Genomic DNA, 25,330 nt, shown 5'->3' with positions numbered 1-25,330 from the left:
GGTTGCCCAGAGAGTTGGTAGATGCCCCATCCCTGGAAACATTCAAGGCCAGGTTGGATGGGGCTTTGGACAACCTGGTCTAGTGGAGGGTGTCCCTGCCCATGGCAGGGGGGTTGGTACTAGATGACCTTTAAAAGTCCCTTCCAACCCAAACCATTGTATTGTTCTATGATTCCTTGATAAATAATAATTAAACATGTTCCCAAAACATCATATTCTCTAAGATTTGGTGAAAGACAGCAAGTTAAGATGGGCCAGTTTCTAAAAGCGTAATTGATCAAAATAAATGTATTTATAACACATTCCATAGCTGTTGCTTTTGATATTCTATGGAATCAAATTTATTTTTGTAAGTCTTAAAAAGTTGTTAAAATTTCAATAAAATATAATCCATATTTTCAATATGTGCTTAGCTATCTTGTGATAGTACCTCATAAAAATAAACCAAAAAAGTTGCTATTTCTGAGAATTTGGGGCTTATGTATTGGCCTGTTTGTGAAAACTATGGCATTGTTGTCCCTCCTCCTCCCACCTTTGATTTCCTTTCTTTTTTCTTTTCTTTTCTTGAGCAATCAAAAATGGATTTCTGTCCTGCTGAGGTTGTTTACTTGTCAAATGTTTCCTTTTCTCCACTGAAACATTAGGAAGTGGAAACCGTTAGAAGAGGAGTGATAGAGAAAGAAAGAAAGAAAGAAAGAAAGAAAGAAAGAAAGAAAGAAAGAAAGAAATGAATAAATGAAAGAAATCTCACATACTTCAGGACAGCCAGACAGTAACGCTCCCATTGAAAAGCAAGATTCAAATTAGTGAAACGATTAATAATTCTGTATACAAATTCTGTCTCTTCCTTGGGATGCTGCTGACAAAACATGTAACACCACAAATAAAATTCCAAAGAGTTCTAAAACTACCCACAAATTTTAGGGATGAATTCCCTACTTTGTTCTGCGCTGTTCCACTTCCAATGCTAATACAACAACAACAAAAAAAAGATCATTAAGTCAGAAGAACCTCATGGGAAGATCTATCAGTGTCAAACAGGTGGCAAAGCTGTACCTGGTAGTGACTCTGTTGCTGTCATGTGCAAGATATAGGGATATTTCTAGACAGCAGGAGGAGGGGTTGCACGAAAAGAAAATGGTAGATGGGATTTCTCCTCTGGAAGTTCTTCAACCAGCAGTTTTTGTTAGAGATGGTCTATATATCTCCAGGTTCCCCTGATGCTACAGGCTGGGCTTGCAGAGTCTGGCTGCAGAGCAGTCTCCTTGCTTGCAGTATTCTACAGTGACCTTCAAGCACCACAGTAAATTTATCTTTTGAACCTTATATATTAAATGAAATTGATTGATGAAGAGATTACAAAACATGCAAACTCAGTAGTGCAGGAAACCCCAAAAAGCAGTGGTCGGAGAATATGCATAGATAAGTGCACTTAAATTATGGTGTGCAGATCCTCGTGGCCAGTCATAGGTAACATCCTCTCAGCCTTTCTGATTTTGTGCTTTAATTTTTGCATCGGGGCAACCTGACCTTTACATCCATCAGACATTTAAAAACCCAAACACTGTCTTTGTGTCCAATGTTAAACGACTCAGATCTGTTGTTGTTTGCGTTCCTTCTGTAGGTGAACGGTATCGATCTTCGAGGTGCTACCCACGAGCAAGCTGCAGCTGCGCTAAAAGGAGCAGGGCAGACGGTAACAATCATAGCACAATACCAGCCGGAGGGTAAGCAAAATAATAAACTTAAAGACATATGGTAAAAGATAAGTGCTTTAAACACTCATTTAACAGGATGAGGCTGCTGTAGATAGTGCTTTTCCCAGCTATCAGCAGAAGTCATCTGGAATGAAAATTCAAGTGGCAATTCTATCCCAAGGAAGTGGCTGTATTTTTATCACAGACTTTGCTTTTCAAAGTATTTTATGCAAGTATATAAGAACTACCTTTAAATGTGCATATAAGTCAGTAATCAACACTTAGCTAATCATTTTATTTTCATTATTGCTTGTTCTACGTTCTTTTCTATTCTCCTTCTGGAGACAGTGCAAAAGAGAAGAATGAAGAGAAATGCCAGGAAGATCTGAAGTTGCTTCAGACTGTCAGAATTAAACAAAGACAAGTGCTCCCTGCCAAAAGCATAGATCCTCCCCTTAGTACTTCTGGATGATGGTGTCCTTGTAGCTCCAGGGCAATTAGCCCCAGATAACAAGTAGTTACTAGAGAAAAGGACAGCTTTCTAAATAAAAGCATTAACAGGAAATTCAGCAAAATATAAGACATTTAAAGTGGGTTGTATCTCATCTAGCTTTTGGTGTCTAACATTTAGCTTTCTAGTGATTTTATGACTCCAGAGTTAAGTGGCAGAACTCCATGAGTTACAACCCAAACGGCTATCTGAGGCTCTCAAAGAATTCATGAAAGGAGTATTACTTTCTGATAGGAACTAAAGATGGTTTTCCATCTTTCCCAGTGAATTTAGCAACGACAGGTGTCTGTGAAGACGTGCTGGCACCCTTTTATCACTCTTCGGTAAACAGTTCTAGCTCAATTCACAGGTCCTGCTATGACCTGTCAACACAAGTTGTTGATTCTGCCCGATTGTGCCCAACCTAGGACACCTGTAGGTCTCGGGTGAAACAGTACAGCTCTAATAACAGGTTTTTTCAGAGACACTGGGAAGATGAATTAGTACTGCCAGAGTTTATCCAGCATGATACCTTCTTTTGTTTCTCTGGATCCTGATGATAGCACACAAAGAGCAAAACAGCTGGTATTTTAGTCAAACTTACAACTGTGCTTGAGCTCTGGTATCATGCAACCATTTATTGGTTTATCTGCACTTGAGTCACCAAGTGGAATAAATTAGGCTGTGCTAAGAAATGGGCAGATGAGAGCGAGTGAAATTGCAAGTGTCTGTCTTTAGTTAAATAAATAGAACATATTAATATAAAAATGCATAAGCAATAATCAGAGTTATTCCAAAGAAAAAGTATTGAAAAGCAATTCCATTACAGATAGCTTTCCACACAGATTCTGAATAAAACCGTGTTGCCATTAGTTCCAGCAGTCTTGTTTGCTGTCTGGTGATTTTATACTGCAATTATCACCATGGTGTCTGAGTGCTTGTAGCAATCACTGGCATTTCAGAGTTGTTCTATGCCATTGTTAATATACAGAAAAATGCATCACCTAACAGATTTTTCCTAATATATTTGAACTTTTAGTTGACGCACTTTTCCCCTTGATTTTACTAGCTCTGTAATACATCAAATTCAGTTTGGGTGAACACGCAATTCAAATGATGCTGATAAAATCCATCAAGTATTATGCTGCATATTTATTTTGTTTTTCTAAGAATGCTGCTCCATTCACCAAAAACCCTGCTGAGGGCAGACTAGTCCCGACTGTGTGACTTGTTGTCAGTGAAGCACAGCCGGTTTTCTGGTTCACCCAAATCATTCAAGACACACTGAAGAGAGGAGCTAGTGAAGAACAGGGACCAAAAGTTTTCCTTATTAGAGGAAATGATTGAATTTTTTAAGGTAGTGAGACCATTCAGTAGTTATCTGTAATGCGTTTTCTTAGTGCTGAAGTATTTCATTTTAATCCAAGATGCTGTTTAATGCAAACTGTATAAATATAGATGTGAAATGAAGTAATTCTTTCATTGAAAAATCCCTGTCAGCACAGAGAAATGAAACAGGTTTAAACCAGTTGTTTAAATAACCTTCCCAGAAAATTATTTAAGGACTTACACGTCACAGAGAAAAGCAAGCACACTCTATATCAGCATAAATGTTTATTTTATTCTAAAGATCCTGCACAACTCTTTTTGTCCTTCCTCTGTAATTTATACCTGATCTCTTATTTACGATATCTTGAAGCATATATTGAAACTTAGTCATAAAATACAGTCTTAAAACTGTACAGCTGTGCTTTCCTCAGGGCCTCCTCACTTTAAAATGCTTCCAAAACTAGTAAAGTAGACTTGTAGCTTCATTTTCCTATTTTATACTGGAAGCTCTGAGTTGTTACTACAACTTCAGGGGTTTTGGGGAGATCCAAGAATAACCACTGCAAATGTTAACCAATACCTATTTTTTAATCTTTTCCAGCTTATTAAGCCTTTAGGTGTTGTTGCAAACAAAAACATTCAATGAAACCTTTAGCTATTGATCTTTTGGGTATTGAGCGATGATGATATAAGTACCAGTAAATACTATAAGCCAGCTGATATCGGCAATTAAAATTGTTAGCAGAAAAAGCTTGTTCCAATAATTTAGGTTTTATGCAGTAAAGAAAAGCTGACAGCGCACTTATCTTGGCAATGTCTCCAAAAACAAATAATATATGTGGCTGTGGGAAGAAAATGAGGTGACTACTATAGGAACAGCTTTCAAAGTTTAAATTTCCCTTTTCTTGTTTCAAACAGTCAAAAGTTCATCTAAGCTTCATATGAACTCCCCTCACATTTATCTGTAGAGACTGGACAGCAAATCTCATGAGAATGGCAACTCTTGCAAAAAAAAATCTAGTGTTTGCCATCAACTTGAATAGCTTTTCCTCTTGATATTATGGCACTTTGTTTTCTCGTCCTGTCTGGAATGAAAAAAAATGCAGAGACTAGCTCAGATAAAATAGAAGAGTATCACAACATTTTTTGAATGCTGTCAGACTTGTGGTTGGTGATGGTGCTTATCTGAACCACGCTGCCTGTCCCCCACATGAAAGTGGTCTTGGAAATAGGAGAAAATCCCATAAAAGAGCACAGATATAGTGAAAAAGGGAGGATGGAAGATACAAGCAGTGATTTCATGAGAAGGAGCTGAATGGAACTAAAAGGAATAGTATGAAGAATGGAGAATTCCTCAGCTCGTCTGCTTTTCAGTCCCTGTTTTCCTCATGTACACTCATCATCTTTATTTCCCTCATCTCTCTGAGAAATAGAAGAGAAAAAAAGAGGTATGAATGTCCAAACAGAAATGTAAATTCTGTGAACAGAAATATGGGAAGATTATTAGGAGCAAGAGGAAAACGAGTCATAGAGATTAAAAAATCAGAGCTTAGCAGTGAGAATATATGTTTATAGCTGTAGGAACAGTGGCCATAACTCTGGGCTTTTTGAGTCATCCCTTACTTTTATTTTAAAAACTGAAAATAACCTGTGTACTGTATGTTATGAACACATGTATTGTGTAAATGGAGGTCAAGTAATACTAAGCATCATGAGCTCTAATAATCATTGTGGATGTAGTTCATATGGAGGTTTATGCATGTATTCAAAGTACGCTAGCTGCTTGCAGGCTTCAAAAAGACAACTTCTTGTATTCATGGACTGCTCGCATATTCTGCACATGGTTGAAATTAAAGAGAATTTAAGGACCAAAACCTACATAGAACAAAATTGGAAGAGGAACCAATCACTTATATTTAGCTTTGCTCTCCAAATGTTAATATTCTTGGAATCATAGAATCATTTAGGTAGGAAAAGACCTTTAAGATCATCAAGTCCAAGCATTAACCTAGCACTGCCAAGTCCACCACTAAACCACGTCCCTAAGCACCACGTCTACACATCTTTGAAATACCTCCAGGGATGGTGACTCAACCACTGCCCTGGGCAGCCTGTTCCAGTGCTTGACAACTTTTAACTCTCCTCCCAGCTTAGCAACTCTCAAAATTCTTTCGAAACATTGTACGAATATGGATCTAGTGAGTAGGTCCTTCTCTTCTGCAAAATGAAAACCTGAACCTGGAAAATAATCTTAGGATGGAACAGTGTCCTTATTAAACAATTAATTAGAAATTAAAATGGGAATGCATACCACAGAGGGAAACACTTTTTACACTTCCAGGTTTTTATTTAGGACATATTTTGATTTTAACAGCAACAGTTGGAGATTACAGCCCAGTATGGAAGGAGTTAAGAAAAAAACCCATTTTGTCGGTGAAACTGAAATGCATTTTGAAAGGAAGCTGAACTTTGGTTGAAATAGTGATAATTTGTGCTGAAAGACACAGCTTGGCAATGGGTGTAGACAGAATACTGGACTCCTAACGAAGCTACTAAAAAGCTTTATTGCATATTTTAGTCTCCAATGCTCACGTTCCTTCCCCCTGCAGCAGTGTGAAAGGGTAGAACTTAGCCCTAAGATTTTTGCAAAATGTTCAGTGTCAGTGGTCTGCGAGCTGCGTCGTGCTGCATTGCAGTGTCTCTGCAGCTATTCCCTCCCAACAGTCCTGGAAAACTGTTAAACCACCCCAAAGTTTCACGTGCTTTAAATCTTTCAAGCGAGTCAATTAACTTGCTTTCTTAACTGCTTGCGTATAAGGAAAACATTCATTGATTACAGTTTGATTAGACCAGCTGACAATGAAGAGGTCAAAAAGTTGTTACAGCGAGAGAATTTCTGCTTTATCACCTTTTGAATCTGCTGTTAGCTGCCTGCTCGGTGACTCTGTACTCTGCGCCTGCTGAGCGGTGAGTAGCTGACTTTTAGTTAAAGAAAGAGTACCAGATGGAGAGGTACTGCGATAGGCAGTCTCGTTCTTTGCAGACGTTACCTAAGGATATTATCAGAGAGCTGCACCTACAGTTAGAAGCATCTCATGGCAGCAATGGTACTAAATTTACTTTTTAGTTCTTTTGTTCCTGAATCTGGGAGGCTCACGTAGTGCATTGTAACAGACCGAACTTTCATAAGCGGCATCAGCTTTTACGAAAGCATACTCTTTGTCTTACGCATTCGTCTGACCTACTAATGCATGAAATCTGCTCTCTTTAAAATATCAGAGTGAAAATCCAGGGATGGCTTTTACAGGTCTCTCCCTGAACAGTCATCCATACTTTTTAGCTCTTTCCCCCATTTAATTCCCTGTTCCTGCCTCAAAATACAACCACTTCTCTCCTGGTTTGGTACAACAGTCACATATATTCCTGATTCAGATGTTTAACCTTTCCAGATCCTGCGGGAATAAGGTAGATACAAATTATATGGGAAGAATAAATAATTGTATTTATTCATCTTTGTCTAGGTCTCTTCTGTACTTTGAAATGTGAATATTCATGTTAAAGCGCCCTTTTCCCAGCTGTTGAAAATCAATGTAGCTTAATCACTTGGATAAAGTTGCATTACAGCAGTTGGCTTTCATCTGGAAGCCACTGTATCCAATTGCCAAAGAATGCAAGATATATTAAGGTTGTATTTCATGCATGTGTATTAAAGAATATAACATAATCTTGGAATGGCCAAGCTGGATCTGACCAAAGGCCCATTTGCTGAGGATCCTGTTTCCAACAGTGGCCAACAGCTTAGGGAGAGAAGAAAGAACAGGACAAGCACACCGTGATCCTTGCGCTGAATACTGTCCTACTGACCAGAGCGGGTTGAAAAATCCTCGCCTTGTCCTCAGCTGGAAAATGTCACTACCGTAAAGATTCATATAACCAAAAAATAGTTGAGAGGTGTGGTTCATAGATTGTCCTGCTGAAGCTCAGAGAGTGAGTTTCATTGGGAAGTTCAGTGCATTTTTTTAAGTTAGGAAAATTTAGAAGGAAGGAGTAATAGAAATGAGAAAGCTTGACATTATGGTAGTACTTTTTTTTTTTTGTATTACAGCCTTTTTTTTTTATTTAACAGCACCAGACAAGATGCCCTGTTCCAAAACCAGAGAAGGTTTTTATTTCAGATCCTAATATATTGATAATAGATAATGCACTGTGTAGGAGACAAGGCCTGCAGTCTCAGTCAGATAGCAATATCAAAGGCTGCTTTTTTTTTTCTCTTTTCTCATTTTTTACCCTTTTTACAGTGGCATCTCCAACTCTACTGTTTCCTTATTTACTGATACCGTCTTTTTACTAAGTTACAGAACAGTAAACTGATTAAATGTCAGGCCTATGCCTCCCTTGCTTGTGCACAAAGTGCCTACTGAAGAGAGGTTAGCCAGATTGCAGACCATGCTGTCAAAACTAGTTCTCCTTCTGCTAATAATTTTAACACATTTTCCTTCAAGGGAAGTGAAAAAGCTCATTTAAAACCAAATTGTTTCTTTGTTGCAGAGATTTCTGTGTAAATTAAGATGTTTAACAGTACTATGTGGCTGCAATACACAACTTCATGTAACCTACTAAATCGTACCAAATGGGATTTGTGTCCTCAAAAATAAAACTCTGGCACTTAAACTAATCCTTGAGTGCTCCAGGTGATGTCAGCAGTTAATGTACATGGTTAGATGTTGAGATTGGTATTTGCTGGGTTTTTTTCTTTTGGTCTAGTAAATACGCCTTTGATACCCTGAGTTCAAATGCAGCAGTTGCCAAGATACTACCCACTTGTCTGGCCGTGTGAGATACTGACCTTTGGTATGGCTTTTGTGCCTCTAGTTGCTTCATACTATTTAGAGTATACTGCTTTTATTTTTACATTGTTGGAGCAAACTCTTCAACTTTAGAATTTCATTGCAAGCTTTACACTATCTTTACCTCAAGTAAAAAAAAACCAAACCTACCACAAACCATGTTTAAAATGAAAAGGACAGTTTAAAAATCTCCTGATCCACTTTCAAGTTTGATTCTCCTATCGCAGTGTTTCCTTTCTGTTTGCCCGAGCCGTCCTCACCGCGGCTTCCACTCTGCTGCAGATTAACTCCAGTCCCCAAGTGACTCTGCCTGGGTACATGGGCATCGCCCCAGCACAGACAGGTATTTCTGAGCCTCTTCAGACGCCACAGCTGAAGAAGCAACAGGGATTACAAATGTTCTTTTAACGACAAGTCTTTGTAGCCTTCTCCTAAGACAGAAAAGGTTATATTTTAATTCCTCTGTTAAATTTGAAGATCACATTCCCAGCAGATTTACACAGTGTAACTTGCCCAAAATTGAATATTTTATAAAAAGCAGAATTCTATTTTTTTTTTTTTTTTGCTTCATCTAAAATATCGAGCACTCACTACACATGAAACAAGTTATGGCTTTCATATATTTTCTTAATGTTTTCCCACAGATACATTTGTATTTAATGTAGTCATCCCAGTCTGCTAGACTATTTGCTGTTTCCTTACGGAGTCCTGAGCTTTCCTAATTCCCATTTTCATAAATGTTTCAGTTTAAGTAAATATTTTGTAATTCAGCCATATTTAGCTCTTGTTTCTATCAACAGGCTTTAAATTTCCTTAAATAGTATATTCTTCCATAAAGTTGTGAATGTCAGCTCTAGGAATTTGTGCAGAGAAAACATGATTTCCTTTTAAAACCTGTCTTTTCTTGTTTTCATTTTAAATGTGATAACGTGAAGCTACGTGGGGTTGTTTCCTGTAATACTTTCTTTCTTCAAGCTTCAGTTACAGTGCAGTCCTGTTTAGTTTTTTGTTATTTCTATACAGCGTTCTCTGCTTAGTTATATTAATACACGCACAGAAAAAATTGCATCTGTTAAATCCTCATGCTGGAGATTATTAATTCCTTTTCTTTGGCAATTTATTAATTAAAGTTTAGTAATTTCCTCCTTTTACTGTTTTGTTACGGTCATTAATAACTCTCATTGGGAATACAAAGAGTTTGTTTTCTTTTTGCAACAGCTCTTATTTTTGCAGCTGCTAATTTAACCGCTAAGTATGGGCTATAAATTCTTCATAGAATCGTGGAATCACAGAGTGGTTTGGGTTGGAAGGGACCTCAAAGATCATCTAGTTCCAACCCCCCTGCCATGGGCAGGGACACCCTCCACTAGACCATGTTGCCCAAAGCCCCATCCAACCTGGCCTTGAACACTGCCAGGGAGGGGGCATCCACAGCTTCTCTGGGCAACCTGTTCCAGTGCCTCATCACTCTAACAGGGAAGAATGTCTTCCTTATATCTAACCTAAATTACCCTCTTTCAGCTTAAACCCATTCCCCCTTGTCCTGTCACTACACCCCCTGATAATCAGTCCCTCTCCAGCTTTCCTGTAGGCCCCCTTCTTCCCAGCTTCCCTGTTTTAGAGTTCACTAAACTGAAATCCGTTTCACCCGTGGGTTTGCCCTCACATGACAGCTTTTTCAGAAAACAAGACCTTCTAGCAATGGGAAAGAAATGTACGGCTTTTTGTACTGGCCTTTTACTAGTTTCTCAGCAGTAATAGGAGTAAGAGTTTTGTACTGCAGTGACACTACAGGAATAGTTTCTCGGTTTAATTAATACCCTGCTTTTATATCTCTGGCAATAGAGGAGCATTCACAGCCCTGGGTTTGAGTCTGGCTGTAGCGGCAGGAGCAGGGAGCTGCAGTTGGGAGTATGCTGCGGAGTGAGCAGGGGGGAGCCCAGGGGGAACTCGCTTTAGAACAGATCGAAGGAAAATCTTGACATTATTTCTGAACCCATTTCAGTGTTTCTTTCTTCTCTCACTCTCTTTCTTTTTTCAATTCCTAATTGTGCTTTTCATCTGAAAAATGCTTCCATGCTAAAGATGGTTTGTGTTTACTTTCTTTTTTACTTTTTAAGCAATAAATTTTACCAACACTTTTGCTATTTTAATTCTTTCATAGTGACATCATTTCATTCATCATGTGACTTCAGAAGCTTATATTTCCTTCCAGCGATTCACTTTAAAACATGTTCTCTTTTCTTTCCTACTGGTATTTGCACTTTGCAAAGATACAGTTTGCTTCTTTTTTGTGTTGCTTTTTAGTTACCTACAGTGTCACTTTTTTCGTTCTTTATGAACACTTAGTGGAAGTCTCTCCTATTTCATTTCCTAGCCTTCATGATAACTTACACAGCTCCAAGTTTAGAGGCCATTATGGCAACTTCTTGAAACTGGTCCTGGGTGACTGGGCTATTAAAAATACTGAAGACTTCACAAAAATATTTTTTATCTGAACAGTTTAACAAGTTTCATTTTAATAGAGTTCAGAAGCTCACTAGAAACCTGGTTTTCTCTGCCTTCGGGTGAATTGCTTCAAGTAGAGACATGACTGAAAATACAAAACACTCCATAAAGTGGATGAAATATCACAATATAGTCAATATTACTGATGCTCATGTGCTTAAACTAATACTCAAATAGAGGTTCTGTACAATCGCTGTGTGTCCAGCTTATGTCCCCAGGGAATACGAATACTAAATATTTAAGCTTTCTCTGCAGTAATTTCTGTTTAAATGTTGAGCAAGCAAAATGTTTTGGTTTGAAATTAAAAGTGTGTTCTCCTGGGGTTTCTTATAGAAGTGCTCTTGAATCTATTAAAAAGAAAAAAAAAAAAAGGAAGAAAAAAAAGGATGCCTTTGAAATCTACCCTGCAAGCTCAGGGTTCTGATGTTTAGTTAGAAATAGGCAAATTGAAGAGAGAATTTCCAGTGTCATTTTCTCTGCTTGTAAGACATCAGAAAGGGCAAAAGAACAACCATAGGAGAGAATCGAGATCCATGATATAAAAGGATGAAGGTTCCCCAAAGGCTGTGGGGATGATAGCCAGCTTCTGGAGATCTCTCATGCTGAGGGAAGACAGCAGGTCCGACGTGAAGTGGTTGCTGTTGCGGCAGCATCGCTAAGTATCACAGAAGGCGACGGATATTGTGGATTTTCTTGGCCTGGTGGTGCAGGTGCTGTCATCACAACATTCCCTGAGGTCAATGCAAGTGTTAGGGACAGTCTTTCATAATTCTTATTTTAAAAGTTTATGGTTCTTGACACATACAGGGATTTTCTTTTAATTATATTACAGAGCTAGACAAATACAAACTAAAGGCTAATTTATTTTTTTTAATTAACTGGGGCCATTGGCTAAACTGGTTGCCCAAGGGCTCTCGGTGAAGAAATACAAGCCTCTCTGAGCTCGTTCAGCCTTTTTGGATGAGTCTCTTCTCACTGGTTATAGAGGGAACTTCTGTGCCTAACTTAGGCTGGATGGACAAAGCCAAGGCCAGATGATTTAACCTCTTCTGGTGTCCCTGGGAAGAAGCTACTAGTGAAGTGCTATGCAGACAGATGAAATTGCTTTCCCAGCTCACCAGGTAACTGCTAATGAAGCCAGAAATAAATTCTGTGAACCCAGTGCCTTTGTTTTAGTCACTAGACAACACTTTCTCTCAGGAATTATTCTTGAGGCAAGTTAGTACAATCATTGTTTTGATTGAGAGATTTAAAAATGGGGAAAATTACAGACAACTTAAAGTTGCAATTCCAATAGAAAAACAACAAAATTAAGAGTTTCAAGGCAAGATAGGAGATTTAAAGGTCATTATTTACTTGTAACTTGAATTTTAGGTAAATTGATTATTTGGTTTGAATTTATTACCTACAGGTAAGAACGATGGCAGAGTGTGAGAAATAAAAAACTCAGCATGCACAAATTAAATAGAGAGGAACAAAGAGATAAAGGGAAAATTTACTCTCAGCTGTTCTTGAGCACTGCACTTGCACACACAGCTTTTTAAAGGATTTCACTTCTAAGGGTAAATAGTTCCCCAGCTCTGTCTGACTTCCTAAGTCTAATCTCTGCTTGCTGAGAGTTGCAGCGTGAGGGATATTTAGTGAAAGTATAAATACTGATTTGGGGTGCACTTAATGGATAGGTGATCGTGTCATTGCTACGAAGAACAGAAATGCTATTGAGCAGACTGTCATGTGTGCACACACATACGCACGTGCGGCCATTGGAAACTGGATTTGGGGATCCACGGGGCCAGATTTTAGGAGCTGCATGGGATGTCTGCAATAGATTTCTTCTCAGCTGTCATATGCCACAAATTCCTAGATTGTAAGTGCATGTGAAGGATGAGTAAGGAGTTATACAGTATCAGATTGCACACTAAGCTGTGCCTGATATAAAACTATTTTTCAGCAAGTCAGTTCAAAGCCTCTGAAAATCTTTACTACCTGAGCTACTTTATAACAACTTCCCCTTTGTCTCTGATCTTGATCTACGTCATTCTTTCCTACATGATTTTCATGACTGTTAACCTGGCAGTTGAGGAGAGAAATAAGAATCAGACTTAGACTTCATTGACAATCTCAATACTTAACTACAGAATCATTGAAAAGTCCTAATTAACTGCAGAATCATTGAAAGAATGTCACATGTCACATCAGCTTCAAAAAAACCCCACCTCTGCTTAAAATTAATTTTGAGTAAGAAAACCTTTTACATGATAGATGACTGCACTGAAGATACATAGTATGTTCAATTTTAGCCTCTCTCACCTGCATTGGTTACCATATAATGGCTACATTAGAGACTTCAGTGGAAGCTGAAGTAAATGGAATTTTTTTTTTTAATTAAATATTAACCACAGTTCATTGTGAAGAAGCTTTTAAAGATATAACACCATTTACGTATAAAGTAAAAATTTTTTTATATTTTAACCTGGGAATTCATCTTCTTTTAGAAGCTTTAGTGTCTATTGAACATAAGTAATTTTTTTGCTTGGTTTCAGGTTTGAAAATGGTTTCAAAGATGCTATAGTTAATATTTTCTAAGCCAGGTGCTCAAAGTTAAATGCTGAAACAGAAGTATCCTGATCTGACACACTGCTGAATTATCTGAATGATCACTTCTCTTAAAATTCAGTTTAATCATATTTTGTAGCTTAAGTATGGATTTAGAAATCTGACATTAGTCACCTGTTCTGGAAAGTCTGTTATTAGACATCTTGAAGTACTTTCTGATGACTTTCTAATTCCCTTTGCAGTTTACAAGGGAAACATGTGAGACTAACCCAAGTAATAATAATTATTTTTAGCAGTTCTAACATCTTGCATATTTGCTTTTAAATGGTTACACAGAATAGTTCAGAACTGCACAGAAAATTCAGGCTTTGCAAACTTTGAACAACAGTTGTAAATGTTTAGTTTGATTGTTGCTTCAGTGCTATTTGGTGCCTAAATACACAAAGAAATTTGTAAGAAGCATCTTAAGAGTCAGTCAGGTTACTTTAGCTTCAGTGTGATGCATATGCCTCCTAGACAAGATTTTTTCGTTTTTCTTGGAAAGAATCAGAGTAGGGGTTTTTGTTGTTGGGGTTTTTGTTTGAGTTTTTTTCCCCCTAGTAAATCTGGATCCTTATGTTTGTCTACATTGGTCCGCCAAAACTGATGTTGTCCAGTTCATCAGCTGCCTTGGCAACTCTTGCTACTCAGCACTTCAGGATATCTCTATGTGCTGATAAACTACACACCACAGATCAGGGCAGGTCTTGTCTTGTGGACAGTGGGGTCCTTCCCCATCAAAACTTGATAAACCTTGCTAAATCTTTCTCTGTCTGTCTGTGTTAATAGTGACATGTCACAAGTTTCCATCGATATGTATGTAGCACTGAAACACATTGCAGAGTCCGCATGCATTCATGGTGCCACCCCTGAGTCCCTTCCACCTTGTGCCGAGCGTGGACAGCACCCGTGGGACACGCAGAGGGGATGACAGACCCATTGCCAAGAACCGATTTTCTTAGTTTGCTTTTGCACCAGTCTTGGCACTGACACAACCAAAAATTAGATGAAAATGGGCCTGCAAAGTAGCCCTCAGTGGGGATTTTGCAGGCTGTGTCTGGACTTGCAGAGACAGGCGAGTGGCAATGAGGGCCGAGAGCGAAAGGGGTAGGAGACGGAGGAGAGAGCTGCAAGAACCTGACACTCTGACTTGCCATTCTGTGATTTCATTTGTGAAGTGAGCGCGGAGAATTTGTGTGTAGCTGGGCACGTCAGTGGTGGCTGTAAGGCTTTTTGTGCATGTCTGCGCGCACAGTAATTTTCAATATTGTTCTTTTAAACCTCCATTGTGTTGCACATGCATATGTGTGTTTGTGCAAAATTTTGTGTGGAGATCCCCACCACCTAAACCATTCAAGCAGCCTTTGATATAAATTATCAAAAGCTAGGTCTGAATAAGGATGGTCTACCTACATGGCTTGGAGGGTAACACATGTATGGTCTAGCTTGTGTCCAAGAGTAACGTAGCTGCGTTTTACTTTTTCCTGTATTCTATGTCCTGCGTCTCTGCTAGATGCTCTGAAACTTGCATCTATCTGAGAAATTCAGACCCTTTATAAAGGAAGACAACACAGTGTAAGGTAAGTATCTTCTTTATGATGGGTTGCTAGTAATCCTTCCCAGCTGTTTGTAAGACTATCTCAGTATTTACTACCAGAAGAGAGTTCATACTCTTACCATTCTTGGGTTGGAGTCAGAAAAAATGTAAAATTATGCAGTCTGTGGTTACAAAAATTCAAAAGCAAAGTATAACAAACAGGGGATGGTGTTGGGAAAGAGAACACTGGAGTTCTGACTGCTGCAAAGGAAAATGCTGAGTATCTTGGTCTCAAGTTGTGTCAGGAGAGGTTTGAATTAGATATTAGGAAAAATTTCTTCACTGAAAGAGTGGTCAGGCATTGGAACAGGCTGCCCAGAGAGGTGGTGGAGTCACCGTCCCTGGAGGTGTTTAAAAACCATGTAGATGTTGCACTTCGGGACATGGTTTAGTAGACATGGTGGTGTTGGGTTGACGGTTGGACTTGATGATCCTAGAGGTCTTTTCCAACGTTAAGATTCTATGATTCTGTGATCTTGAGCACAGCGACTGCCTTATTCTGTCTTGTTTGTGCATTCCCCATAAATATGTTATTTCAATTAAAAGATTGCATCAATTATGTCTTAGAAGTGACTAGATGAAATGTGTTTATAAAGTACTGGGAATGAAGCAAAGTGACAGCATCATCGGTTCTGGGCTAAAGGAACTGCAGTCCAGCCTGTGCATAGGGACAGGTCTGGCTGGAGCCTGGGCTTCACTTCCAAGCTGTTTTCAAAGCAATTAGAAGTGCAGACATCTGTTTTCTGTTTAAATACTTCCATAATGGAAATTTATGGATTTTTTTTCTACATGGACTTTTTCACAAATCCAGCTGGGTTCCATGGAAATTTTCATCTGCCAAACAAAACATCTCACTTCAAAATTGCAGGAATTCAGAAAAAGTGCAAATTATTTCCATTTGAAAGTGCTTTTGTGGTATCTTATGATTTATTTTGGGTACCTCCTCCCCACACTTTCTGCTCCTTGGATGGTGGTCAGATCTCCCAGGATATCCCATAGACAGGAGCTCATATGATGCCTGATTTCTTGGCCTTCAGAGTAGAGTAGAAGTGTAGGAGTGCTGCAGAACTATTTTCCAAATGAGAATATTTTTGGGCCAAAACTATAAACATTTTAGGAGGAGTAAGGGAGAGAAAACAGTTCTGGTAAACTTGCTCTTCTGAAAAAAGGGGTACAGACTACTGCCATCATGAAACAAGTTGAGTTTATGCTATTTAAATTGCATTTCGTCGAGTTTATGCTATTGAAATTGCATTTCATTTCCTGACGTGCTCCCATTGGAGATCTTTCTGTGGTGTTTCAAAATAAGTCCGTAAGTGTTTAGAGAGGCATGGGAAAATCTGAGAGTGCTGAGAAGGTAAACAATATTACAAGTGTTAGGCTTGACTATAAGGCAAAAAAAAAAAAAAAAGTGTCATTTAGAGATAAAAATAAACAATTGATATATTTATTTATATGTATATATACTCCCATGTAAACAAGAGGAAATAAAGGTAGTGGCTTTGTTGATGTTACTAAGTCCTTCTCAGAGTGAAAACTGCTGGTAGCGCCTTTCTGCACTGAAAGGCGTATAACGTTCACTGCACTGGGATGTTGTGCCAGAAGCCCAGATTTGGATGGCTTGAAGCCAATGTGCCTGCCAATGTGCCTACCGACATGCCAATTATTATTGCTATGTTTAATATTATCTCTTTGAAGATGCCAAGACACCCAGTAGGAAAGGGTAGGCACAGCGAAGCTTTAGGCTGTCCAAATCTGTGTCCAAAAGCAGTAACAGAATGGTTGATATTTCTCCTGTGTGAATCAAGGTCCAGTTGTGATACTTTACTGTCTGTTAAGATGGGTCTTATGGTAAAAAACATTACAAGAAAAGTCAGTATTTACTACTAGTGTAATTACTCTGGCTCTTATAATAGAGTTTTAACTTCTGTGAAGAAATTAAAGAGCATTGCATTGTCACTTAGGGAGATTTCCTGTTACAGTCTACAAGGAATCTCTGGTCTTCTACTTAGGAGAGCTTTTGCCTTTGAAATCTCTCAATGTATTTCTGGCTTAGCCAAGAGTGACTGAAAAATAGCACAACATGTTTCTCAGCTCCTCTTACCACATGCAAAGGGGGACATACTGTCTCCTCCAGCATTTCTAGATCTGGAAAACAATGAGGTGAGATGAGCAGTTGATATTGAGACCTTACCAGCAGCCATTGAGTCACAAGTGGTTCATAAAGTTGTCCTAGTACTTTTTTTTTTTAACCATTAATTCTAATGCAAGTGAAAAAAATGACTGCTGATTACTGTTTACACTTATACTGCATTCTCTCCTAAGTGTCTTTACATTGCTTCTAAGTTTGAAAACTCAGACATATTTAAATTGCTTGTATCAGTATAGTAAATAAAATGGCAATTACTGAGCAATCTGCTTTCTAACACATTAAGTGATTTATGTCTGCAGCAGGCAATGTATTAAAATTCTGTCTGTGAAATTAAAAATATAATGGCTGGAAAACCAAATGTAGGCTCAAAGGAAGCTATAAAACTCCCAAATAATTAATGGCTAGCACCCAGAACATGTGGATAGTGTTATAAAAAAGTAGGTAAATTTATTCAGAAAGAAAATAGGATTGAGATTGTTTAATAGTCTAGATTTCAAACTCTGCATAGGAAAGAATGCAGTGTTCAGTTTTCTGTACCTATTTCCAGGGAAAATAATAGCATAACCACTTGTAAAGTGAGCCCTAGCTAAACACTAATGTGAATAACAAATTTTACAGTGGGCCATGTAAACAAGGTGGGGTTAAAGCCTAGAAGGTGCAGGCAGTAAGCTAGGGCTGCAGAAGGAAAGGGTTGCAAAATAACCCCTCTGCCTGTTCTGCCTGTCCAGAGCCTTGGAGAGCCCATGCAGGCAGCTGCCTCCAGCTGTGCAGGAGGGATCGGAGTGTCCCTCGCCCTCCTTGGTAGGAGGGACAAGGCCGGCTCTCCGAGGCTCTCCCTTTCCTCTCCATCCCAGCTCTGCCCCTTCTCTCTGTCCCCCTCCTTTTCATTGCAGAAGTGACCTGACTTTTCATTCCTGGGGCAGAAAAGATCACTTTTTCTTGTACTTCAAAGGAGTCTTGATCTGGCTTTGTGTGTAAGACACAGGTCCCCAGTCATGCAATGTGATTATCAGAAAGAAGAGTTCTGTGAGGGTTTTTTTTCCAAGCCCAAAGAGGTGCTTTCTCATATTTTCCTTGTTTCCCCACAGATTTTCACTCTCAGTTCATGGTCTGTTGTGGCAATGCCAGCAGAAGAGGGCTTCTTGACCTCGTGGTTAAAGCATAAGATTGACAACCAGGCATCGTGGGTTCTTCTTAACGCTACCACTTACATTTGCATTGCTTATCAAGGTTTTTTTTTCTTTTTTTTTTTTTTTTCGTTTTTCCTCTAGATTCTACTGTTACGGTATTGCGGACCACTTTGGTCCTTTATATGGTGTTGTTTGTAAAATGAGGTGTGATGTAGCAAGGAGTAATGGAGCATGATAATAAGAACGTTGTGAAATTTCATGAGAGCCCTGTTCAGCACTTCCCATTCACCAAAGCATCCCTGCTGAGTTCGCTGGGCCTTGAACCCAAGGGGAGTTTTAGTGAGTAATGTGCAAAAACAGGCTCTTTGACTATGGCTTAATCCTGAGATACATTTTGTGACTTCAGTGGAAGCTGTGCATGTCCGACAATTGTCATATCGGTCCATTTTCATTTGTAAAGTACTTTGAGATCTGCTGGAGAACCAGGCTTTTATTCAAGCTTTAGTATGCACTGCTATGAGTGAGCTGATTTTGTGTTTGGGCATAAGTAATGGTGGTGAGCACCATGGTTAGCAATGTATTTTTGGGACAGGAATCCTACATTAAGTATAAGAATAATTTGTTATTTTAACAGTTTTAATTATGTTCATGCATTGAGTTATTTGTGTGCTATTTTCAAAAATCCATCTATGACTTCGGGAAGATAAAGGACCCATAAGTCTTTTTATTTGACGTGACTTGGGGTCCTAAGTCCCTTAGCTTACCCGGTAGTATAGTCCATGTGTTTTCCAGGCAAAAATGAACAAAGTCTGGAAGCACAACTAATGGTTCTATAGTGAGTTGAGTTTTAATGCCAAAAGCTGGGATTTCACTTAATTTGTATATCAAGACTGCAATGTATTATTCAAAGCAACATAACTTACTTTATAAACATTTTTTTGAGAATTCATAAGTAAACATACTTATAAAACAGTTTTCTTAATAGGCCTCTTAAATTATTCAGTACTTGAAGTCAGATTTTTTGAGTGCCTTCTTCAATAGATGTTGCCATATAATATTTTCCTTCAAAGAATTCCACAAAGAATTTTCCTCTTTAGAAAATGGAAGTGATGTTTTCAATAGGTCTGATGCCAAAGGCATGCTGCCTCCTTCTTCATAGTGGCCATCATATTTCACTGGTCCGAGGCAGCTGTTTTCACATTTCCAATTCTTGAACACCCTTGGTTTTCTTTTCACTATAACCAGATCTGTAAACTTCCTAGGTTTGTAAATCTTGCTGGGGGCTAAATATATATCCCTGTAATGTATTTTACCTTAAATTATTGATATGTATGTGCAATTGTAATTCTATCTTAATGCAGTTTTTTGTTTGGGAATTATTATATAATGCTATTCAAGAAGTCCTCAATTGCCTTCTGTGTAAGAAATTTAGATATTAAATAGTGAGATAAATTTCTAGAGTATTCCTTGTATTCTTACTGACTGGGGAGATTTACTTCTTCATGTCTGTGATAAAGGTTGCTGGGGCTTGTGTAGCTCTCATTTATGGGGCAGTATTTTATTGAATTTAGCATGTAGTATTTGTACCGCTATCGTCCCTAGAAGGCCCACTTAAAAACAGTAGTAAGGCATTGTAAAAACACCGAGTGCAAACAGTCTGTGTCTCTCTGGCAGCTGATAAAAAACACTAAATAGGTGAAGATAGCCAAGTATCCAAAGGAGGAAGTGAGGTAAAAAAATTAGCCAACATGGCAGGGTGGGAGCCCAACTACGTCAGGTTTTCCTGCAGGTAGCATAGATAAAAGATAAAGATTTGAAGAACAGTGAAAATAGTGTACGTATATTCCCAAATTGTTCCTTCTAAGCGTTAGGGGATCCATGAAAGAAAGTACGAGGGACTTGTCTGCACGTGTGACAGGTCGACGTCAGACACCCAACGTCATGGACCAGGCAGAAGTAGGGGGGTCCTTCAGATACTTCATGAAGTATGCAGCGGACTCTCTAGAGCCCTAATTGTAGTAATTATTGGTGCTGGGATAGAGGTCAGGTGCACCAGGGAGAGGGGTGCAGAGGGAACCCGGGGTGACCACCCACGCACTGGTGCTATTCCTGTGCGATGGTCCAGAGGGATGCCATTGCTTTTGTCGAGGCCGTAGGGCAGCAGAGGATTTCGAGGCCACAGGAATGTCATATGGTCATAAATGTGACAAAGTGTGACATGGCGAAAGTGTGTATGAAAAATATCGCCAAGTAAACTTCTCCGAGTCAATGACAGTCTTTCACAGTGCCCACAAGGCACGTGAGAAATGTTAGGTGACTAAATGTGAGACATGCGGGCACACGCGCATGTAGCTCTTTCCCAGTCCTGATGCCCTGTGTCTCTGTCTGCTTTTTACTGGCTTTTTCCAATAAACTCTTTGATGCAATTTCTTTTCATCCTATGAAAACATTGGATCTTTCAAATCAAAATTGTAAAGGTTTTCATTGCAATCATGGCTCATATTTGAATTTCATAATAACAGGGAAGAGAACAAATTTAAAATGAGTCAACAAATGTGAACATGAGTTACGTTAACCTGATATAACCCCGTTCCAGTGTCACTTCTGGTGCTCACTCCAACTTCACATCGCATCATTGTAGAGACCTGATGTACAGATCACTTCTGCAAGCTGCAGTTTGGAGATATACCATGAGACTGCAAGGATCTCTTGATGGTTGTGATCGTTGGCTTGTCATGCTTTTGGTCACAGGAAGGTTCTTTAAAATATGAATATAAAATTGCAATAAGTAAATAAACAATATTAATACATAATATGCAATTATTGTTTAGGCTTTTAATAAGTGAAATTAAATCTAGCTTTTCCTATTAAATAATCTAAAATTATTTATAGCATGGTAAATGCATTCACACTTCTTTCTCTCTGGACTGTTAATTTTGAATGCACAATAATCAATATAAAGTTCAAAACTGGTATTTTTACTTATTGTATCATATAATTGCAAAGCCTACAGCACTGGCAATCAACAGGAACCAGATAAGAAAATACAAAACAATTACTTCCCATATCTCAAAGTATTTATACAAAAGCAATGTAGAAAATTGCTTTATCTATTATTTGTACTAGATTTCAATTAATTTGTCCAAATAATTAAAATGCACCTTCTAACAATAGGATGGTAATGAAAAGCAAGTGAAAAAATATGATGTGTTCATGAATACAAGAACAAGAAAAAGAAAAATATAGAGATAAAAATTCTTTCATTTAGGTTTTGTTTGAAAATAATAAATTATTTTATTCTGAATTTTTCATTTTCACTGGCAGGCTTATTTTCCTTGAGGATCTTCTTGGTTTTGCCCTTCCAAAGCACAAAGATTTTCAGCTTGAGCGTGTTTCAGATTATACCCTTTTGTATTTTTCCCTTTAAATTTTAGTCTGACTAGCTGAGATATTTAACTGAGATGAAACTCAGAAGAGATGGACGGAAATTTTCAGTGACTCCAGAGAAATTGATTTAGAAGTGTAGCAAAAGGAAAACCTTTTCTACAGGTTGTTTTGACAACTGAAAAATGCTGCTGAAAAGATATAATTCAATCTGACATGCTGGGAGATTGTGTAACTTCATCCAAAATGATGGGCATACGTGTCAACCGAAGTATGGATTTTCTTAATATTACTCAGATTTCTGAATAAGATTCTCCGAACCAGTCAGGTTTGGTTATTGTGATTTAATTACTTCGTTGAATTGGTTAGTGCAAAAAGGCTACCCCACCGTACGTCCCATCTCCAGCATGCGTCCTGCTTTATGCTGTGGGAATAAGCTAAGCAGGAAGATCATAGAATCATAGACTGGTTTGGGTTGGAAGGGACCTCAAAGATCATCTAGTTCCAACCCCCCTGCCATGGGCAGAGACACCCTCCACTAGACCACGTTGCCCCAAGCCCCATCCAATCTGGCCTTGAACATTTCCAGGGATGGGGCCTCCACAACCTCTCTGGGCAACCTGTTCCAGTGCCTCACCACCCTCACAGGGAAGAATTTCTTTCTAACATCTAGTCTAAATCTACCCTCCTTCAGCTTAAACCCATTACCCCTTGTCCTGTCACTACACTCCCTGATAAACAGTCCCTCACCAGCTTTCCTGTAGGCCCCTTCAGGTACTGGTAAGCTGCAATTAGATCTCCCCGGAGCCGCCTTTTCTCCAGGCTGAGCAATCCCAACTCTCTCAGCCTGTCCTCACAGGAGGTGAAACAACCGTCTCCGAAAAACGGTTCCAGAGCTGCATTGTAAGCACTGAAGCCTCTGAGCCCAATGAGAAATCTTTTGCTAAAGAACACGGTTGGCCAGGAGTTGTGTCGTGTTATTTTTTATACAAGTATGAGCAGTATATCGTAGCCCGCCTAGGAGGACTGGAACAATGGTCAGCCTTTGCAAAGCCATCTGTAGCTTGTGCCTCTGAATGGCCTCGTGAATCGACAAACTTCACAGTAAGCTTTAGAGAGGAACTTAGAGGAATTTGTTAGCTAACTTCAAAACTATTTTTTTTCTTTCTGTGTTGCAAGGAATTTCTAAGACAGTGAATGGAATCTGCAGTCGTGGTTTTCCTTCCTCTTGCAGAACTTCCAGTAACTCTGTGTGTGCCAGAAATTAGTCCCTGGCCCGGTATCTAAGCTATGGTTAGCCATAGAACCGTCTCCTATAGACATGGACTTGCACGAGTCATCTTAGCGGCGGCAGTTGGACTCTTTAGTTGAGTTTGTATGATTTGCTCTGGCTATAATCCTTTCCTAATAACAGAATATTAGCATTGTTTATGATTCCAGTTCTGAACTTGAGATTTAAATCAATATTTGCCCATGGAAAAAAAGAAAAAAAAAGAACAAAAAACCCAGGCTTGGACAAAAAGCTGCCTTCTATGGTTATTTTTATCTCACATCCATTTCTTATGGTCTCTGTTTTCTTTATGTCCCCCCTCTGTCAGTGATTTTTTTTTTTTTTGCTGTTCTCAAGTTTCTGTTCAATCACTGACCTATTGTTTTTTTAAAAACAATTGCTTCTTAGAGTGCCTCACATTTAAGAAGCAATCACAAAATCATGACCTGAAAAATAACTTTTATTCTAAAGAACATTTTGATCTTTTTCAAACCATGGTGCTTTACAAAATCCAATTAATTTTCCCAGTGTGGTTCCTTTTAGCCAAAGTAAATGAAGAGTACAGAATAATCATTTTGCTTATTGACCAGCAGCTGACTAATTCACTGTCTGTTTCTCATGCTTTTACTGACATTTGCTAATGTTTGGGTTGTGGATGCTACAGTGGATGTTTATTTGCTGTAAGTGAATATTTCTAGCGTAATTTTATAAAACAATTTAAATGTCAGAGCGTACTTGAATTGACATTCTATATATAAACTCAGATTTTTTTTTTCTATCACTATTAGCTTGCAGCTTACTTTGAAAAGAAAGTTATTGTTGCTTATCAAGATGAGATCAATATCCCGTGTTATAAGTACTTTGTATGGCTGGTCTTTATTTTCTTCCTCTTCCCTCTCCAGTTTTCATTTCCTTCTTCTTTATATTGAATCCTGATTTTATACTGATTTGCAAAAGAATGGATTTATAATATGTCTTTAGTATAGTGCTTACTGTGTTTGGTTAAGCCTATCTTTTGTTATTTAAATCTGGAGGATTTTGCCATCAGGAATAAACCATCTGAGTTATTTAATGGATCTTTTTATAAATACTACAGCTCTTCGCTGCTCATCCTTGAGATAAAGCTGCTCTTAATTCAATAGTTTTAAATTAGGCTTGATTCTCCTCTCTTTAATTGAGAGTGGAAGCCAAAGTAAATGGCAGAAATGCCAAGAATTGGGCAGCGGTGACCCGAAACATCTGGGGTCCGGTTCTGAGCACAGCCCAGGTAAGAGACACATCAGAGAACTGCAGTGGCCTTTAGAAGTCTTGCTTAGGTGTAACTGCACCCTGGCTATTCAAAGCTTCGGTTCAGCATTAAATTCATTTGCCCGTTCTGTGGCCTGTACTGCTGCATCTTGTTTATTTTAATTCTCTTCAGGTTCCATTTCACACTTCCTATCATTAGCTTCTAAAACGTTCTATTTTATTCTCCTTGTGTTGGGATTCATTTTAGTCATTTAAACCCATTGGTGACCACCTGACCAAAACCTTTATGGAAGGTGCTTCATCCATGTGTAATTTTACTTCTTGATTTCAAATCACGACCTCTGTCTACACTATAGTCTAAGCAAGAACTGATTTCTCTCTAGTGATCCTTTACAATTTTCTGTGTAAATAAGCAATCTTGTGTTATGCTTTCAAATATCTTCCTTGATGTATTGCTTCTGTTTATTGTCTCTATCCTTATGTCTAACTAGTTCAAATTCTCCATTACTCTTAATTTATTTGTTTTCCCCACAGTCCTGTACAAGGGTTCTGTTTTGCCTTTTTATTATTACTTCTAATGAGAAAGTAGAAACTGGTTGATAACTTTTCAGTGGAGTAGGTTTTATTAGAAAATGTCAATTGCGCAGAATTGTCTTTCTGAAAAAAAACCGTGAGGATAACTGGAAATTAGGAATATTGCTTTTACATGTGGGAGTCAGAGTTTATGACTCCCAGTTCCCTTATTCCCATCCTGTCTCTGTCTACTCAGGGTAATCTGTTCCTGCAGACCATCCAATGTAAGGGGCTTGAGCAGTTTCAGGATCAAGCCTGACAGTGGAAAAAGGAGAGAGTTTCTTTTTTTTCCTTTTTTTTTTTTTTCTTTTTCCTTTTAATTTAGATTCAGTTCCAGTTTGAGAGAATGTTGCCTCCAAAATTCATTTTTTTTCTTAGGACTGGGGATATGTTTCTGGCTTGGCAAACTTCTCCATCCTGGCACTATATGCATCTGTACTATGGATGGGGCAGAGCTCAGCAGTTCCCGCTCTCTCCAATCCACTGAGAAAGAGTGTGCGTTGCCCTGGG

At 38.6% G+C, this 25,330-nt stretch overlaps 1 protein-coding gene across 28 annotated transcripts in view; it reads left to right on the top strand.

Annotated features, from left to right (window-relative positions):
* The window catches only part of DLG2 (discs large MAGUK scaffold protein 2), a 1,060,789-nt gene that overhangs the window by 835,684 nt on the left and 199,775 nt on the right, over positions 1 to 25,330 (top strand). For all 28 annotated transcript variants that reach the window (XM_075742480.1, XM_075742449.1, XM_075742451.1 and 25 more), the window contains one exon: positions 1,625 to 1,727. In XM_075742480.1, the coding sequence (XP_075598595.1) occupies positions 1,625 to 1,727 (103 nt within the window). The remainder of the gene's footprint in view (positions 1 to 1,624; positions 1,728 to 25,330) is intronic.

This window comes from Balearica regulorum, chromosome 1 (genome assembly GCF_011004875.1).
Source record: "Balearica regulorum gibbericeps isolate bBalReg1 chromosome 1, bBalReg1.pri, whole genome shotgun sequence".
In the NCBI taxonomy this organism is placed as follows: Eukaryota; Metazoa; Chordata; class Aves; order Gruiformes; family Gruidae; genus Balearica; species Balearica regulorum.
This window is presented reverse-complemented; position numbering and strand designations above follow the sequence as displayed.